We start from the raw sequence: 20702 nt of genomic DNA, 5'->3' as shown, positions 1-20702 counted from the left end.
CCAGAAGCTAGAAATGAGGGGCTTCTGCAGCTTCCTCAGAAGCACTTGAGGAGAGTACACACCTTGCCACCTCTCTGGAGCTTTGCCAACCTATCAGTTTGAAATTCTATGCAAGGGCCTTTGTCCTTGGTCTGCTTGTGTTTTTTTTTTTTCATATTGCTATGCTACAAAGGGCAGTCATCGTAGACTTAGCTTCCTTGTATCTTGAATTTTTATCTTCAATGGAATAAGTTCAATGCAAATCTTGGAGAAACTCTTTTCACTTCCAAACAAGATGAGTATGCTCACTTACAATTCTTCTACCACCACTATTCCAGAACAAAAGCAAAAGCAGCAACATTGTGCTACCACTTTAACACTTCAGCCTGTGTTATTGATTCTGCTTAAGATGTCTTATAGTGCTCAAGATCATAGGTGTTTTGTACACCCATTTATTATAAGTAGTAACTTTTGATAAATTTGTCTCTATTTGAAACATACAAAGAGGTCTCAGTTAAGAGCTATCCATATATTTGTTGTCTATAAATCAATATTCACTTTAAATTTTATCCACATTTTGGGACAAAGTATATGTAGTAAAAATATTGTCCTTGACATTTAACGCTCTTATATTTTACAATTGATTATAACATATTTTGTTTTTCTACTTTATAGCTAGTCGAAGACTTAAGGACCAGATCTCAATCAGGTAAGAATGTCTGGATTTTAAATACACTGAGTATGTAGAGAATATAAAGTTCAGAAGCTGCCACCATATTTTTCTCTGTGTAAGACAATTTCAGCTTCTTGATTATTTGCTAATCAAAGCTGAATATTTATCTGTGGAGAAGCACATAGTTTTAAATAACTGATTATTCCTCTGATACAACATGAAATGCTATTAGGATTCCCTGTCTGTGGACGTGATTCAGCAGATAAAGTGCTGGCTGTGCATATGAGAGAATGGGAGATGGATACCCAGGGTCCACATGAGGCCTGTTGGTCTTGTGCGCTTCTAAAATCCTGGTGAGCTTTGGTGAGATTGCAGGTGGAGATAGAGCATCCCCTCACATTTTCTGGATTGCTTGCCTGAGGTTTGCATTCTTGAGTGAGAGACCCAGCTAGTAAACTAATGCTTAAGGTTAGGGTCAACTCCCAAGTCCATATTCCAATCACCACAACTACACACTGGCATGTATGTACCTTAAATCACACATACATAGAAATACACAGAATATAACATATTTTGGACATATATGTAAAAGGATCCATTTTCAAGTCATTAATCTTTTTCGCTAATTTGTTTGGCTGAGTTGTCTGTGGGAAGAGTGTGAATAATATGGCAAGGTTCAAGCCTCTCCAAGGCTTTGCTAAATATCACCTCAGAATGGCCTTGTAGACATGCTTCTGTCCAGTAGGTTAATAGCCCCCTCACTGAGTTCCCCAACTGTGGTGAATCCCAATGTAGGTGAAGTTAGAAAAACAAACTGGTTGGTCCAGAGCTTACCAACCAGAAGCCCTGAAATTTGGAGCTCCTAGATATAGTACGGATGGAGTAGAGCTGAGGGTACTGTATTGCTCTGCAGTGCCCTGTAAATACTCAAGCCTTGTGCAGGAAGGAATGGCCATTGAGTATAAAGAGGATCATCATAGATCCAGGTGGTTTTGGTGTGTGCTTTTAATCCTAGCGCTCGGGAAAGCAGAGGTAGGCGCATTTGTGAGTTCAAGGCAAGCCTGGTTTATAAGAACCAGTTCCAAGACAGGCTTCAAAACTACAGAGAAACGCTGTCTCAAAAAACAAAAAATGGAAAAAAAATTTATTATGTACTTGTGCACAAAATATGGTGAATTCTGATATTTTTGGCAGCTTGATGCTTTGATGTTTAGATTTTTAGATGTTTGATGTTTAGATCAAGATGTTGCTCTTAAAGCAACTTCTTGGGAGAGAGTGAGTGACTAAATGTAATGCCTAAAAAGTTTCTTGAGAGAAAACAGGACAAGGTGCTTTAGGTTTAGGGGAAGAAATGAAATAGGAGCATTAAGTTCTTAGAGCACAAAACAATCCGTTACTGCAACCATCAGAACAAAGTGTGCAGAAAATCTGCCATTCCCCTGTCTTGTGTGCTTGGATATGTGTGTGTGTGTGTGTGTGTGTGTGTGTGTTGTTTTAATCAAGAGCTAAATTTTCTATGTTCTTCTCCATGAGGAAAGGTGGAAAGAAGAGCAGTCATTAATCATCAGCAACTGTTGAAGAATGAATTCAGAATTATTTGGCTAGGCCTCTTTGCCCATGCCTTTAATCCCAGAATGTGGGAGGCAGGAGGCATAGATCTCTTTGATTTCAAGACAAACATGAAACATATAGTGTGTTAAAAGTTAGCTAGAATACATAATGAGATCGTTTCAAAAAATGTTGTTGTAAATATGTAATGTAAGACTTATTAGGGACTCAAAAATAAAGAATTTAGAATCATGCTAAGTGTTTTTATATGGATACTTAAATGATGATCACTTTCAACATATGTCACAGTGAAGGAACAATGACAAGAGAGCCAGAGCAGAGGAAGAAAAAGTGTGTCACCTTCAACAATGGTAAGAATGACTCCATCTGTCCTACCTTCCGTGAAGAAAATAAGGAAGAGTAAAGATTTTAGATCCCAAAAAGGAGTTCAGGAAAACAAGTATAAATCAAGCACTTTGAAGTGTGAAGTATTTTTGTCAAAACATTCCTTTTTCATTTTAATGCTGATATCTGGACAGCCTTTGAATAAATGAGAAAACATCTTTACACAGCACATGTCCTCCATAGTCACATTGCAGCAAATAGGATTGTCAGAAATCCAGATTCTCCTTGAGTTTTATGACAAATGCCTTGTATTTTGTACTGCATATCACTACACATCTCATGGCCACTAAAATGAAGTTATGTCACGAAAAAAACCTCAATCAATTATTTTCATTAACTAATTTCCTACTTTAATATGTAATTAAATCATCTGATTCTTAAATGTCTATGAAGGTTCTCAGTTTGGAAAGTTTTGGCATACTGTATAATTGTTTTCTTTAGAAATCTCTTATTTTAAGGTGGAAGTGGTTTTTTTTTTTACAGTGAATGTATTGATTTTAGGAAGACTTATCAATCCTTATGTTTTCCTTTTCTTTATTTTCCTTTTTTCTTTTTCTTGGTTCCTGCTTCCCCTTGTTTCCTCCAACCATCCCTAAATCCCTCCCTCCCTCCCCTCTTCCTTCCTTCCTTCCTTCCTCCCTCCCTCCCTCCCTCCCTCCCTCCCTCCCTCCTTCCTTTCTCTCTCTCTCTCTTTCTCCCTCCCTCCCTCCCTCTCTCCCTCCCTCCTTCCCTCCTTCTTTCCTTCCTTTCTTTTTTTCCTTCCTTTTTTTTTTCTGAACTGCTAGAGGTTTGAACATAAAGCTTTTGGAGCATTCTAGGCAAGCACTCTACCCATTATCTCTGCCTTCTGTTTTTGTTAAATAGAACATGGTAAGGGTGTATATCATTTCCATGCTGCAAAGCATAATTCAAGAATAAAAATTGAAACAAAAAGCAAAGTGAAGAAAATGACATCATTCTGTATTTCTAAGAATTAGATGCTTCTCCATTGAGTCTGGAGAGACTTCGTGGCAGTGGCAGGAACACCATGTAGGTTTTGCTTTCAGCAACTGTCATCACAGTGTCTTTTATACCTAAGTTGCCAGTGGCAACTACACTAGGTAGTGAATCCAAAACCCTCTTCCCTCAAGAGGTAAGATGAAGAGAGTGAATATTATTGTAATGGAGACTGCTTTGTGTCACTTTATTATGAAGTTTTCTGTTCATGGCATTTGTGGTGGTGAGAACTGACTGAGGCCTCCTGCATAATAAGCACAGGCTTTCCTCCTGAGCCACAATCCCAGTCCACTAGTTGGTGGCTGGAATGGTTGTCCTGAGACATGGAGAATGCTAAAAAGGCACACTAAGTTTCCTTGACTTTAAACAAGACAAAAAAAATGAATGAACACTTATTTCTCTTTTGTTTTTTTATGTTTATTTTAGTTTTTTGAGACAGGGTTTTTCTGTGTGTAGATTTGGAGCCTGCCCTTTAATGTATTCTCCACACAAGCTGGCCTTGAACTCCCATAGAGCCTCCTGCCTCTGTTTCCAAGCACTGGGATTAAAGGTGTGAGCCACCACTGCCTGCCTCCAATGTTTCATTTCTAAAAGCAAACTGCAAGGGTCCAGGGAAGGATTGAGTGAGTTTATTGTTTACATATGTAAACATGTACAATGATCCTATGTCAGAAAGTAGCCCATGGAATTTGCTGCTCCAGTCTTACAGCTTCTTCTCTGATGCTCTTGCACCTGAGGTAGAGCTCGGGGTTATTACTACCAGGGGAGGGATCTTTCCAGTAATTCATTTCAGAGGAGATGATGCCTGCTATCATGAGCATCCTGTAAGCCGCATATAAGTCTGGGAGCACAGATGGAACTAAGGATATTTTTCCCTCAAATGGGATGAGGAGAGGAAGCTTGTTGCCTGCCCTCCCTTGAGCTGTTATGTAAAGGTCTTCGTCCCTCATCTCTTTCTTTCTGCCAGGTTTCATCTTGATACAAAAGACAGAAGCCATACATCTAGTCCCAGTGGTAGGGATTTGCACCATAAAATGAACAATTTTAACTAAAAGGCTCAACAAGGTTCTTCGTTTCCTTGAAGAACAAAAATGTTTATAGGCCCATGGATTTTTTTCCATTTTGAATCTGTTGTTTTGTTTGTGAGACACAGTTTTATTGTTGCATAGTTATGGCTGTCTTGGGAATCACAGGGTGATTGTTTATTTTTAGGTATTATGCTTAATAGGTTTAATCTTGTTTGATATGAAATAAACAAAATGGATTAATTCTACATGAAGAACTTTCCTACAAAAGAGTATTTACTCTAGAATAGTCTAGATTAGTCTCAAAAATGGATACTATGTACCTAATCATTTTATATGTTATATTTCTCTGGCATTGTAATGAATTAATTTTGATTTTTTTAGAAGTACATTACAATACTGATCAGAAGCCTTTTTGCAGGTAAGGTCTAAGAATACAATAATACTAAGGAAATTCAAAGATAACAAGCCAATTATTGGTTGTATTCTCAGATAGATATTGATTTATACACTCAATTTTTGTGTTGATTTACAGTCCCCATAGTATTATCAATGTATTTTAGCCTGAAATATTGTTGTTTTCAGATTGTGGACATGAGGTGTATATTCAACCATCATTTCCCACGTACCAATTCTGTGTTTTGGAAAATGAGCCTACTGATGATAACCACACTCACTATGTCCATCTGACACTCCTTGCCTTTTCAAAAACTTTAAGAAATCAGCTAGTGAACTAGAGCTTCATCACATTTATATTTCTGAGAGCTGACAGAATTTGGGATCTCTCTGCATTATCACAGAGTGTTACAAGAAATCAACAAATTGTTTACCTCCTTTGACATCATCTCCTCATGCAGAGGCCCTTTGGTCCTGTGTAGCACCCTTTCCTAGATGGTGGAAGATCCCATGCCTTCCTCCTACCACAGTGCTCCATCCATCACTTGTCCATTCATGTGAGCTGTTTTCTACAGGAATGAAGTCTCTGGATCTCAGTAGATTAAGTGAATGTAGAGAGCCAAACTGTGGCATGTTTACTCTTTATGTGTCTGTAAAAGGGGCTTTGTCTTTCCCATCAGTAAGACATGAATATAGAGTAGAAGGCCCTTTCTGTCAGTGATCTGCTATCTCAGACACTGATTTGGCAGAATATTAAAGGTGGTATGTCAAGCTAGTTCTGTGGTCATATTGATTACTTCCATAATAGAGGAAAATTGTGTTATCATTTGTGGGGCCATGTACATTGGATGCACATTAATAAATTTCTTATTTACTTCATGCTAAAAGATCCAAAAGGCATCACAGTTAATGTCCAAAGTGCAGATTCATAATTTACAGTAGTTACAACTGTTCCAAGAAATACCTTGCAGAAACCATGTTACTTTCTACTTGGAATTCTAAACTGTCTCAAGCTAAAATCCTGTATTATCCACTGACTTTTATTTTTGTTTGTTCATATTTTTATCTCGTTAATTTAATACCAATGCTCATTTGGCATAGAAACAGGCTGACTGTGGTTTCAAGATTCACTCATGAAAAAAAAAAGATTCACTCATGAATGGACTACTAAGGGACAACTTGAGCATATCCTAGGCCATGATATCTTGTAAGAGTGCTAGTAGAAGCAGGAATCAGTTCTGTGGTCCACAAACAAACCTTGTGAGAGATAGAATCACATGCATTGAGAGCCCACAAAGTAACCTGAGACAGAGGGGTCCTGTGATGCTCTAGGAGCAGAGGATGACACGAGAAGAGAAATCGGGATACTAATTAGATTGAGCACAAGAGTGACCATCAGTTATTACAGTGTTAAAAATGTGCTGGAGAGAAACTAGTGTCTTTGGTGTTCTCTCTCTCTCTCTCTCTCTCTCTCTCTCTCTCTCTCTATCTCTCTCTCATTTGTTTCTATGCTTTCATTTGTGTGGACTAAATTCTTTCCTTTCTTTCACATGGGAAAAAGTTTAAAAGAAAGTGTCACCAAACCTAATCAACTGATTGAAGGACATGTTAATGCTTGACTGTAAATCTCTAATGTATGTTAGAAAATAAAACAACAAATAATCAAAGCATTTGGAAAATGTTTTATATGAATATTAAAATATTACTTTATAAAATATGCCACAGCAGAGTACGACCACCTGGAGAGCTGAAGTCAATACTTAAGAAGTCTATTCAGATCAGTGGAGGTAAGAGTAATCATGAATACTTTGCTGCTACTTCCCTAGTTTCAATAGCAACTTAATTCATTCAAAAAGGAACAAAGTAAATAAGGTATAAATGTAATTTCATTTTTTTAAAAATTTGCCTCCTAATGTTCCTCACATTCAAAATTATTTAAGAAATGGTTTTCTGAGAAATGTCAGTATCAAACTATAATTCTGAACCATGTTTATTTATTTAACGTGAGCCTCTGATGCACACAGTGTCTTTGCATAAATAAAAGGACCTCTAACTAGTCCACAGTATGTGTCCTCTAGAGTTATATGACAGCAATTTTGCTTGTTATTAAATGAATTTTTCTTTCATTTTTATAATAAATACATTGCATTTATGCTACATATATATCACTGTCAATAAAAGGTGATCGTGTAAAAAACAGAAATACAGTATTTAATTACTTTCATTAAGGATTTTGAGAACTAAATTTAATGCCATTTTTATGGGTTTTGTTCCTTTCTATAATTTCTCTATTTAGACATATTAGACAATTCACATATGATTTTATGTTTATCTTTAATTATCTGCTATTTAATCTGACTATTTCTGGGCATAAGAAATAATAGGCTTGCTCAACTTTTTTAAAAAATGGACTTTGAGTCCTGTAGGCAGTGCTGAAGATTGAACACTGCCATTCTAAGCATTCTAGACCAGCGCTCGCCCTATGGACTATACCGCCAGCACCTTTTTCCTTTGGTTTTATTAGTGTAGGATATGGTGATACTTGGTTTATATGCTGATAGACATAATTACGAGAACAATTTGCCACAGTAGGAGGAAGGCTGAGAAAAAAGCATCATTCTGCAGTGGACAGCACTGACTGGTCCATTGAGTCTGGATAAGATTCTAAGAGTGGGAGGAACACTACAGAGTTTGGGCTTTCAGCAGCTGTTACCACAGTGTCTTTCACACCTACCTTGCCTATGGAGAGCACAGCATCAAGTGAATAGGAGTACATGGAGTGCAGAGGGTCTGAAAGAGTCAGTATTATTGTAGTGTGGGTGACTGTCCTTTACATTATTTCCACACTGGATTTCCTTTGTGGTGAGGAGGGTTGATGGAGGTCTCTTACATCCTGAGACTCATTGGCAGTCCATTTGTTGGTGGGACAAATGCTCTGCCTCAGCCATAGGCAATGCCAAGGAGGTTATACTGCAGGTTCCATACTGTGAATGAAATAAGCAAAAATTTGCTTTATTCCTTTGTAGAGGGTGGGCTGTTAGCATGCAGTGAAAGCTACTCACTTGAAGCTGTGTATGTGGAGACACAAATGTTTCCTGTGAGGTACTACTACCTTGAATTGCTGCCTGGTCCCCACATTTCTTCCATGCTTCTCATCCTAGAGATACAGTTCAGGGTGCCTAACTACTGCAGGGGGCTTTGCAATAGCTCTTACCATGGGAGGTGATAGCAGCTGGTGCTGAACTTTTACACTGCCTGTGGGTGACGGACCAGAAGCTAGAACTGAAGGGCTTCTGCAGCTTCCTCAGAAGCACTTGAGGAGAGTACTCACAATGCCCTCTCTCTGTGTGTTGTTTTGCCACCCTGGCATCTGGAAATTCTTTGCCTTTGGTCTTCCTGTGTTTCTTAAGTTTTGCTATGCTGCACAGTGCGGTCCTCATAGACTTAGCTACCTTCTGTCTGGAATTTTCATCTTCAATGAAATAAGTTACCTTAATCTTTAGAGAGGCTCTTTTCACTTTCATGCAAGATGAGTATGCTCACTTACAATTCCCCTAACAGCACTAGTCCAGAGACAAATCCAGCAGCAGCAACACTGTGTTACCACGTTAACACTTCAGCTTGTGATATTATTTATGCTTAAGATGTCAGTGTCTCTGTTTGATAATGCTCATGATCATAGGTGTTTTGTACACCAATTTATTATTAGTATCGACATTTGATAAAATTGTCTCTGTATGTAATACATACAAAGAAGTGTAAATTAAGAGTTATCCTTGTATTTATTGTCTATAAATCAGTATTCAAGGCTACACAGATTCAAAATATATGTAGTAACGAAGCATTAGCCTTGGCATTCAATGCTCTTTTTTTTTCTACAGTTGCTTATATTTTGCCTTTTTACTCTGTAGATAATGGAAGAAATAAAGACCAGCTCTCTCTCTGGTAAGAATGTCTGGATTGTAAATACAATGAGTATGTAGAGAATATAAAGTTCAGAAGCTGGCCCACTATTTTTCTCTGTGTAAGACAATTTTAGCTTCTTGATTATTTGCTAATGAAAGCTGAATTATGCCTCAGATACAGTGTGAAATGCTGTTAGGAATCCCTGTCTGTGCAGGTGATTCAATGGTTAAAATGCTGGCTGTGCATATGGAAGAATGGGAGATAGATGCCCAGGGTCCACATGAGGCCTGTTGGTCTTGTGCGCTTCTAGAATCCTGGGGAGCTTATGGTGAGATTGCAAGTGGAGACAGAGCATCCCCTCACATTTTCTGGATGGCTTGCCTGGATTGCTAGCCTTGCACTTGCATTCCTGAATGAGATTCAGCCATATAACTAAGGCTGAGGGTGAGGGTCGACACCCAAGTCTGTACTCCAATCACCACACCTACACACTGGCACATATGTATCTGAAATCACACATACTTACAAATACACGGCACACAATATACCATGTATACATGTATGTAAAGATATTAGTTTTCAGGCAATTAATCCTGTTTACTAGTATGTTGGGGGCAAGTTGTCTGCTGGGAGGAATGTAGGCAAAAGTCTTCCAGACTTTGCCGAAAGGATCACCTCAGAATGGCCTTATAGACATGCTTCTGTTCAGCAGGTTTATTTCCCTCTTAATGAGTTCCACCTCTGTGGTGAATCCCAAGGTAGGTGGAAGTTAGAAAACGAAAGTGTTTAGTCCAGAGTTTGCCAACCAGAAACTCTGAAATTTGGAACTTTTAGCAGTAGTTATAATGAAGCAAAGCTGAGGGGGCAATGTTGCTCTCCTGTGTCCTATAAAATCACTCAGAAATACCCTTGACTATAAAGAGTTTCAACATATGCGTGTGGACACACTATCAAAACATAGCTTCAAGGCACCAAAAGATGGTGACTTCTGAGATGGATGTCAACATAATGCTTAGTCATAGAGTACATTTTATGTTTTCCCAAAGCAACTCCTTGGGAGAGAGTGAGATGAAATGAAATGCCTAATTTTTCCTTTTTTTTCTTTTTACAAAAAACAGGCCATGGTGCTTTAGGTTTATGGGAACAAATGAAATAGGAGCATTAAGTGCTCAAAACAATCAGTTACCGCCACCATCAGAACAAGTGTGTGCAAAACTCGCCATTCCCCCCTCTTATGTGTTTGGATGTGTGTGTGTGTACGTGTGTGTGTGTGTGTGTGGTGCATGTGTGGGTGTGTCTGTTCCTGTTGCATGTTTTTCACATTTCTCTGTGCAGACATGAAGGAAAGAGGAGGATATTTGTGTCTTGCATCATTCTCTAACTTATCCACTTGACATAAGATCTCTGACTGACCCTGGAGCTGGACTGGCAGCCAACAAGCCCAAATGTAGCCTGTCTCTTCCACCCACAGTACTGGGGGTACATGTGCACGTGTCTATGCCCAGTTTTTTATGTGGATGCTGAGGATTGAAACTCAGGTTGATCTGTGTTGGCAGCAAACATTCTTATTGACTGACCCATCTCCCAAACCACTGGCTTTTTAAATTTTTATTTTTAAATAGAACTATGAGTGAGTCTTCACTGAATGTTACATAGATTGAGACAAGTTGAAACTGCAAAAGCAAAAAGGGGGGTCAATGTTGAATTACATAAATGCAAAAATGTCACTTAGTACACAGATAACAAATCTTTCAACAGAGAAGCTCTAAGGACCAAACTCACCCCTCACTGCATGTTTTTATTCTAAAGGCTCTCTGAAAACCCACATGTTCCAGCCTCTACTACAGAGGACAAGGCCGGCACCTCTGTTGTTAAGGTAAAATTCTCCTTTGTGAAATTTTTTTTCTTATGAATTTTGTTAAAATGCAGCAGTAGTCTACCTATCACAGTTTTATATGGAAATTTGGTCAGAGAAAATCAGTGAACCATCCTTTCTCTAAATTCCAGTGAGCACTAAGTTCTTGCAGATAGTGGTGGCCCAATAAAAGAATGAACTGGAAACACAGGGAGTGAAAGATTGAATGCAGTTCTCAGATATTAGAAGGTGCCTGGTGCTTGATCAAGGACGGTTTGCAGAAATAAATACACATTAGACTGATTTTTTAAAACAACTGTGTTAATACATCTGAATACCTTTTAAAGGGTCCAGTTATTGTAGTGGTCCAGGCATCACCCAGGTGCCTTTTCTCTCAGCATAATTGCAGGTAGGTTTTCTCTTCATTTGGATATTCCTATTTCAGGATCACAGATAAGAGCATCTCCTCTGTTTGTCTCTTTGCTTCTGTGTTAACACTAGCAAGAAATTGTGGAAATTTGGAAATTTAGCTATTTGTAATCTGTTCAACCAAGTTTTCATTATGAAGAGATTATAGTGTGTTTTCTATTTGATTCCACTAGGAGGATATTGAAACCTCTTCCTCCAGGTACACAGAAAGTATTTTTCCCCAAATTAGCCAGCAGTTGTAGATGTTAATATTCAACTACCATATAGTAACACTTTGGTTTCTGAATATTTGCTCTGTATTTGACAATAATATACACTCTGATTCTTTGTATCACGTTCACACATTTGAAATATTTTAGGGTTATAATTAGACATTTATGTGTTCATAGTAAAGTGACCTCATCACTGTGAGCTGCTGGAGGTTAGGAATCATGTTTGTATCCTGGAGCCTTAGAGTAAGGGTTGTGTGAATCAGAAGTTGAATATTAATGACTTTTGAATGGGACTCAGCAGAAAAATGGGTTTCTATAAAGCAGTTTCACAGATACTATGATATGGAGGACACTAGTAAGTGAGAGTTTATTTATAAGTGGAATATAATATGTATTTTGCCTCCCAAACATAGAAGAGAAACAGCGATGAAAGGGAGGCTATTAAAATTAATAATCATTTCATATAAGATGCAGAAATTTTAAAATATAGTGAGTTCAGTTTACTCTCAGTCACAGGAAAAGGCCAAATTTCTCAGTTCATGATTTTCTCAATCTAGCTAGCAAAAATATTTTTAAATTATCGATGATATCTTAGTAATTTGTAAATAGGTAAGCATAGTAGAAGGGACATCACTTTTAAGTAACAGTTTCTACTTTTCCTGTTTCAACACCCTGTCCTGGTAAGGAATAAAGTAGTTTTGAAATTGTGCACCCAAATCAAGACTTCATTTCCCAGTCGTCAAGCCAGGAAAGTTGATCTTCTGTCTTGTCATTGCAGATCATACAGAAAAAATTTCTGTATTCCAAGAAGATGGCTGCAATGAAGCAGAGGGACCAAGCGGAACTCTGTCAATCAGTGAAGGACATCCGTTTTCTGAGGCACTTTCTGAGTACTGAGGCACTGCCTGAGTACCCCAGAAAAAAAACATGCTTGCTGGTAATTCCTATTAATTTGAAAAGTAACATATTTCCTTGTGAGAAGAATGATGACTTTGTGTTTCTAAGTCTGTATAGTTGCAAATCGTGTCAGAGAAGACAAACAAAGCCTTGAACATACCTTTCACCTCCTTCATATTCTCATTCCTGGAAATACCCATGCTAGCCAGTCACCTTCTAAGTCAGTAGTTCTCAATATTCCTAATGCTCTGACAATTTAACACAGTTCTTCATGCGGTGATCCTAACCATAATACGAATTCGCTGCTCCTTCAAAACTGTAATTTTGCTAATGTGACAAATCATAATGTCGATACCTGTCTTGTCAGAAGGTCTTAGGTGACCTCTGTAAAAAGGTCCTATGATCATCAAATGAGTTCACAGGTTGAGAATTCCTGTTCTAAGGGATAAGTGATAACAAATTGGACCATGGAAACAAAAATCAGAAAGTGAGTAACTTTTATCACAGTTGTGGAGGACTCATAAAATATAGAGAATAAATAATAAAGACTCCTGGAGTCATTACTGTCGACATGAGTGTACATAACAAACATACCATGTTTTAAACTGATTTATTTGATGTGTATAAATATTTTGCCTGCATTCTCTCCATTCACCTTCTGTGTGTGCTGCCCACAGTTACCCAAGACAGCATTCAGTCCCCTGGAATTGGTGTTCCATATGGTTGTCAGCCTATGTGTGGGTGCTGGAATGAAGTCCAGGTCTCTGCAAGAGGAACAAGTGTCATAAACTACTGAGCCATCTTTCCAGTCCCCATAATGAATATGTTTGATACACAAATAATTAGAGTATATCATCAGTGGGAATGAATGTCAGTCTCAGGATGTTTGCTAACTTCCTAGGCCTCATCAGTCTGCCAGTTTGATGCATTGAAATCCAGAGAACACAGAGGCAGGACAAACAGCAATAGGAGGCTGGGCATGTTGGTGCACACCTTTAATCCCTGTGCTCATGAAGCAGAGTCTGGCTGTTCTCTGTCAGTTCAAGTACACCCTGGTCTCTATTTATTTGAAGGATGGGGAGGCAAGGAACATGTCCACCTAGCACAAGTGTGGAGGTTTAAGGATAATATATTGAGGAGTAAGTTTTCTCATTCCAGGCTCAGGTATCAAATTCAAGTTGTCAGTCCTGGTGGCAACTGCCTCCATCCATTTAGCCATCACACTGGCTCTCTGATTTACACTTGGACTGAAATTTTTTAGCATTCACACACACCACCACTACCAGCGCTGCCACCCCTACCACCACCAGCATGACCACCACCACCACCACCACTACCACCACCACCACCACCAGCATGACCACCACCACCACCACCACCACCACCACCACCACCACCACCACCACCACCAGCAGCAGCAGCAGCAGCACCAGCACCACCAGCACCACCACCACCAACACCAGCACCAAACAAGAGAAAATAGTGACAGAGAGAGAAGGGATATCATGTGTTTGAATACTTTGTTACCATTTAGGAGATTGCTTAACCTTTGGGATATGGTCTGGTTAGCAGAAGGTTTTCTGTGGTGCGTCTTAATGGTTATCACTACTTCTGGAACCAGTTCTGAGTTGTCTGCTTCCCTGTCTACCAGCATGTGAGAAGCAATAGACCATTGCCACAGACAAAGCCTCCCTGTTTGCTTTCCCTACATCAACTGCTGCATGGAAAGTCAGTCAGTTAGAGCAGGGAAGGCAAACAGTAGTTCCCTGTAGCCATGAGCCTTTCTTCCTTCCTTAAATAATCCATCAGATATTTTGTCACAGCAACTATAAAAGTAATAGCCTTCTTTGTTTTTTATTTATTTTACTTTTTTCTTTTATTTTAAAGAAAATCTTTTTTATTTTACATACCAATCCCAATTCTCTCTCCCTCCCTTCCCCCTGCTCCCCCCCAACTCCCCACTACCCCACTCCCCATCACCTCCACTCCCCATTCATTCCTTAGAGAATGAGGTCTCCCATGGGGAGTCAACAAAGTCTGTCATATCCCTTGAGGCAGGACCAAGGCCATCATCCCTGTATCTAGGCTGAACATCGTATTCCTCCATAGGGAATGGGTTCCAAAAAGCCAGTTCACACACTAGGGTTAAATAAATCTTGGTCCCACTGCCAGTGGACCCACAAAACTGACCAAACCATAGGACTGTCACCCACATTCAGAGGGTCTTATTTGGTCCTATGCCGGTTCCCTAGTTGTCAGTCAAGAGCCAGTCACCTCCCACAACCTTGGGTCAGCTGTTTATGCAGGTGTTTTTTTATAATCGACTTCATATTTGATCATTAAGCAAATCTCAACAGATAAAAAAGTGGGAATAACCCCATGTCTTATCGGATCACCTATGGGTTAAAGTTAGAACTCAATAATACTAAGTGCAAAATCCCCATATACTGATGAAAACTGAAAAGTTCTCAACAGAATTACCCCTGGATCAAGGAAAAATATAAAGGAATCCTTTCTAGAATTTAATGAAAATGAATGTATGACATACCCAATTCATTGGGATACTTTGAAAGCAGTACTAACAGGAAAATTCATAGCACTAAGTGCCTACATAATGAACCTGGAGAAATCTCACACTAGCATCTTAACAGCACACCTGAAAGCTCTAGAACAAAAAATCAAGGAGGAGTAGACACCAGAAAATAATCATTTACAGGACTAAAATCAATAAAATAGAAACAAAGTAAACGAAACAAAGAGTCGATGGGACAAAGAGATGGTTTTTTTGAGAAAATCAGCAAGATAAACAAACCCTGATTCAAACTAATCAAAAGAAAGAGAGACAAAATCCAAATTAACAAAATTAGAAATGAAAAGGGAGACAAAACATCAGCCACTGAGGAAATCCAGAGAATTATCAGGTCATACTTCAAAAACCTGTATTCGGCAAAAGTGGAAAATGTAAAGGAAATGGACAATTTTCTTTTGTGTTTTAAACCCCTCAGATGGTATAAAGCAAGCAGAAGAGCTAGCTCTGTTTGTAGACCCTGCTTACACCAATTGCCAGTTTCCATTACAAATGGCTAGCAACTAGCTAATTACCTTGAACATCTAAGTTCAACATTAGGAGAGACAGTGGCAGGCTTGACATAATTATTCCACCGAATGAAACCATTAGTAAACTGTAATTTTCATATTTTCAGAATCAAACTCAAATGTTCTTTCTTTTAAGCCTAATTCAATTGGGTTCCTAAGTTAATATTAGCTATTATGTATGATCAAAGTGAGAAATTGATCAAGGGAGGTCTTAGCAGGCAGACTGATCTCAAGTGATTTTAATAAACAGACATTCAGTTGCCAGAACTCTTCCATGACTTTATTGAAAAATCATTAGCATATAAATTGACATGATTAATACAAATGGAAATTTTAGACTAATGTAGAAATTTTAGGCTGATACAGAAAGTATAAGGTAATGTGATGAGTGTGCTGACCATCGAGTGTTCCCCTTGGCATGAAGGGACCAACATCTTGGATATGCAAAGGATTAGAATTCAAAACACAATATCACTAACAGAAATGAGGGTTTAGCATATTCTTGAGGAAAAGAAAGCAAAAGGGCAGTTGTTTCTATTCTTCAAAGTTGTGACTGAAATAAAAGCAGACATCACTTTTATGATGTTAGATTTGCATAAAACCATATTAACACACGAGATTTCCAGAACCCATTACCTGGTGATTGCAGTGTAATGAGTGTAAAATCACCACCTGATCTAGATAATGTCAGTTCCCCATGCTAACAGAATACTAAGCAGAAGTCTTCATGAAGAGCTACAGTCAAACACGCTGATAAATGACACAGGCTCCAAAGGTACAGAGATGATGCTTAGCTTAGGAGAAAGAAAAAACTCACATCACAATGAGTTTTTCTCCATTTTCAATCTGAACTGATAAAAACCAATCTCTACCTCTCTGTTTCTTTCTCCTCTCTCTCTCTCTCTCTCTCTCTCTCTCTCTCTCTCTCTCTCTCTCTCTCTCTCTCACACACACACACACACACACACACACTTCTTTTCACTAAAAAGCTATAACACACACACACACACATATGCCAGCAGTTCAGAGCCATTACATTGCAATCCTGTTGATCTGAGTTCCATTCCAGAAAACACAACAAACAACAAGTGTCTCACATATGTAATCTCAACACTCCTAAATCCAGATTGGAGGCTGAGAGAGTAGAACAGCTCTGAAACCTATAAACCAGCCAAACTGGAACACACAGAGGCTCAGAAACATTGAGAGACCCTGTCTCACCCAGTGAAAGCAGAGAGCCACCTCCTAAAGGTTATCCTCTGCCCTTCACACACACACACACACACACACACACACACACACACTTATGCATGCACGCACACACATGCACTAGCATAACACAAACAGGCATATTAATTCACACAAACAAACACTCCAATAATATTTTTTAGAATGATACAAAATTGATTATTCAGATAATAAATGGTGTCTATATATTCATTTGTACTCCTGTTGTGTAACTAACATATAAGGAAAGTATTTTCAGGGTCTTCTCAGTCATCTTCAGTGTTTCTATTTTCCATGTGACATGTGTCCTGGAAAACTATACTTGTACCATGTGGCCCTGTCATTCCCTTTTTCTAACTGGCTTAAGCATACTTAGTGAATGGTGAAGCAATGAGTGAAACATATGGCATGTGAAGATGCCAAATATCTAGAGCTTTGATGTGTTCACATTCATCATTCTCAAGGAAACCAATGAACTGAAGATTTTCACATGATGCACTTGAGCAGTTTGGACATACATGTAGTATGTGTACTTCCTCGTCTGTTTTCATTTGACAAACAATGCTTCCTAAGCTATTTTGTTTAATCATCTTCATGTTACATAGTTTGATGATGTTCGGTAAGCTTTGGAATGTTTGAGTTTTTCACATAAGTAGCACAAAATCTCAAACCTGGTAGAGAAAGGTAAACATAAGCTGCTAAGTTAGGAGTCTCCCTGAGATGTCATGAATGATTAAGACCTAGAATCATTATTTGTAATTGGAATAAAAGTTGGTGAGGCTCCCCTTCTGACGAACAGCATCAAATGCATTTTCAAAACTGGCACTTCCTAAATGTGTCTGATTAAATCAGGTGGTGTTCTATGTATCCTATCTAAGCAAACATTATATAATTGTCTCAATTCTTTTGGCATAATCCACTGTGAAATACCCCTTCAGCCCTTCAAATGCATCCTTCAGGCTCTGTCCATGTCATTCAATGATGGTTTTATTATTTTCTATTGCTGTAATAAAACACCATGCCCAAAGCACATCTAGAAGGAAGGGTTTATTTAGAGTGTGGCACATGGTTCCAATGGGATACATTCAATTTTATCACTACCATGATTCAGGCTGGCAGGCACTGTGCTGTAGCAGCAGCTGAGAGTTACATTTGACTCTATACAAGGAACCGAGAGCTCACTAGAAATGGCACCAGTCTTCTGAAACCCAAGACCACACAACTCCTCCAACAAGGCCACACCTCCTAACCTTCCCCCCAAATAGTCCCACTACCTGGAAACCAACATTCAAATATATGAGCCCATGAGTCTGTTCTCATTCAAGCCACCACAGAGATGCTGGAACAGGCCATTACATTCATCAGCCACATATAAAACCAGTTATAGCTAAAGAGTAAGAATTTGGATGGCATCTCCCAGAACCCTTACTTCAGCTGCATAGTTCCCATCTGCTGTGGGTAGTGGCAACTTTATTCATGCATTTCAAAAGTCACGCTCACTATTCTGTTATCCCGGGAACCTAATGGGCAATTGTGAAAGGCCATGGGGAAGCAGTAGTGTGGTGCAGAAGAGAGAGGTTCTTTTTGTTTCCAAAGCCCCCGATTGTCACATCCTCTTAATCTGGATGGGATGTAAAATCCTTGTCATAAAGACAGGAGAGTACACATTGTGTCTTTTTCCCCATCTTCCCATTATAGAGAGGTAGAAAGAACAGTAGAAAAGAAGGCATAAAGCTGAGCAGATTCTCCCCTTTTAAGATTCTCAAACTCTGGGCCTTTGACTAAAACAGAACGGAAGCAAAAGTTTCCGGATATCCGCGGTTATAGTGATAACATGAGCCTGAGCAAACGAACATTTGGGGACTCTAAACCAAGACCCTGACATTGACAGATAAGTTCTAAAATGAATAAAAATAAGTGAAATTTTCAATGAAATCTAACATCTCAAAATTCCCTTAAAGGTTGAAAACAAAAAGGGAGAAGATTTCCTCCCTCCACCTTATATGCATGACATCGTGCCCCAGCCTCCTGCCCATGCCGATGCTACATCAACTTGTCATGTGAGCAACAGAGGTGACAGTCTCCATGCCTCTGAGGAAACTACTGTCAACACCACCACCGCGGATCCCACACCTTCTTTAGGTACTTACACTGGGCATGCAAGGGGGAGAACACATGCTGACCCTGAGCTTGTTCCTGGTAGCCACCATGAACCCTGTGCAACATTCTCACCCTGTTCTTGTTACCTGCTTAGAAGAGAACACAGTGTCTTAGCTTCACTACTGATCAGGAATCTGTTCTTGTTTGTATTCCAGGTGATGTGTTGAACCCTACTCAGAACTGTAATATGCGGGTTCTTGCTTCAAGTCCCCCTGAGCATACCCGCTATGCAGTAAATACTCCCTCCACGATTTTTCTCATTTGGGCAATCTTCACATCATTGCTCCTCCTAACAACATTAATATGGGTGGTGAAGTTTGTGACTTTGGAGATGCCGTGGGTAATGGACCTAATTTAGCAATCCTGCACAGTTAATGTTACAAGGAGCTTAACAAGGTAAGTTAGAACATAACAATAGCTTAAAATACATAAATATTTCTGTACTAGAAATCCAATTCTCTTTGGCTCTAATATGTATGATAAATAAATTTCATACTTTGTATAGGACTCTTTAGGTATTACCTAATCCTAGAAAAAAGGATTATCTTTTCCAGTCATATTGAAAATGCTCCACATAAAATTAACAAAATCAGTTTAGTCCAACAAACTGATCAAGTAAAGTTGGTAAGCTCACAGTTGTCAATCATGCTGGAATGAGGAAATGATTTTCACTCTTAATGTGAAACTTGTATTTCCTGAATAGCTAAGCAGGGAAATGTAACTGTTAGATATTAGTTTCTATTTTTCTGTGTCCATACACTGTGACTTATGTGGACAGCCTCATTTTGTAAACAAACACCCCGAATGAAACAACCTCTGAGAATAAAACAAATGAAACAAGACCCCACAGTCTCACCATGCTCAAATACAATGATGTTCACTGTGACATGACACTACATAGGATTCTACTGGTGATGCCTCTGTTACTGCTTATCTTGACGATGTCACCAATGATGTTCTTGATACTACTCATAATTCTTGCTTTTCTCTTTAGTTTCTGCTGACGCACCAATGAGGAGCTACTGTCATCAACTGACAATCTGTCAGAACTATTTTTTGAGGTTTTCTTTCATTTTATTGTTTTAAGAATATTTTCAGTTTACTCTTTGACATTTTAATGTATGTAATTCAGTTCATCCATGTTGCTCATGTCTTCCCCATCTCTGTCCTCTGCCTCCATCCCATCCCCTAACTTGTCCTCATGCCATTTTTATGTCATTTATCTTAAGGAGTATGACTTCCAGTAGGATCTCCCACAGCCAAGTGCATGTGGACATTATCAGTTGGACTAAGTGAGTCATTAAAAAAGGGAGGGAGAGCTACTGCACAGATGCAGAAGCTTTGGGTCTGGCCTCAGCATAGCTGCCCTGCTTGTGGGAAGCACAATGGCTCCGCTCATGGATCCTCTCCTGCACCTGAGTCGACTCGCGGTGAAGCCCCAAACCTTCTCCTCATTCCTGCTGGCGACCCTTCCAAGCACCAGACCCTGCTTCTCTGGGGCCACCCCCTGCCGCACCTGCAGCCCTCGCTGGGTTCAAGACCAAGGGTGTCCTCAAGAAGGGCTGCCAGGACTGCTACATAGTGAAGAGGCATGGGCGCTGGTTCATTCTCTGCAAGACCAACCCCAGGCATAAGCAGAGGCAAATGTGAGGGGAGATGTCCATAGGAAGTTTGTTTCGCCATATCAAAGAAAAATAAATGTAAGCGTTCTGTAATAGAAGATCTGTGGGCCTTAGAGTTTTGTGGAACTCACCCGTTTAACCCCAGTCGTAGCCCGGTTCCTTCAAATCTAGCCAGACCAGAGCTGCAGATGGGAAAGGATTGTTACTGTTCCTGGAACTGTGTTGAGTTGAAGGACAAAAGGAATAGGAATACTAAGCTGACTTTATCTCTTGAGA

At 39.2% G+C, this 20702-nt stretch overlaps 1 protein-coding gene across 1 annotated transcript in view; it reads left to right on the top strand.

The window, feature by feature from the left end:
* LOC119799853 overlaps positions 1–20464 on the top strand; it is a 52514-nt gene extending 32050 nt beyond the window's left edge. Inside the window, exons 9-18 of the mRNA XM_038309699.2 lie at positions 655–688; positions 2510–2571; positions 5011–5047; positions 6748–6809; positions 8934–8967; positions 10738–10804; positions 12203–12361; positions 18606–18786; positions 18960–19200; positions 19799–20464. Coding sequence (XP_038165627.2) covers positions 655–688; positions 2510–2571; positions 5011–5047; positions 6748–6809; positions 8934–8967; positions 10738–10804; positions 12203–12361; positions 18606–18786; positions 18960–19162 — 839 coding nt within the window. The 3' untranslated portion in view covers positions 19163–19200; positions 19799–20464. The remainder of the gene's footprint in view (positions 1–654; positions 689–2509; positions 2572–5010; positions 5048–6747; positions 6810–8933; positions 8968–10737; positions 10805–12202; positions 12362–18605; positions 18787–18959; positions 19201–19798) is intronic.
* The last annotated feature ends 238 nt before the right edge of the window (positions 20465–20702 follow it).

The sequence above is a fragment of the Arvicola amphibius genome, chromosome 13 (genome assembly GCF_903992535.2).
Source record: "Arvicola amphibius chromosome 13, mArvAmp1.2, whole genome shotgun sequence".
In the NCBI taxonomy this organism is placed as follows: domain Eukaryota; kingdom Metazoa; phylum Chordata; class Mammalia; order Rodentia; family Cricetidae; genus Arvicola; species Arvicola amphibius.
Note: the sequence above shows the minus strand (reverse complement) of the source record. Positions and strands in the feature narration are given on the sequence as shown.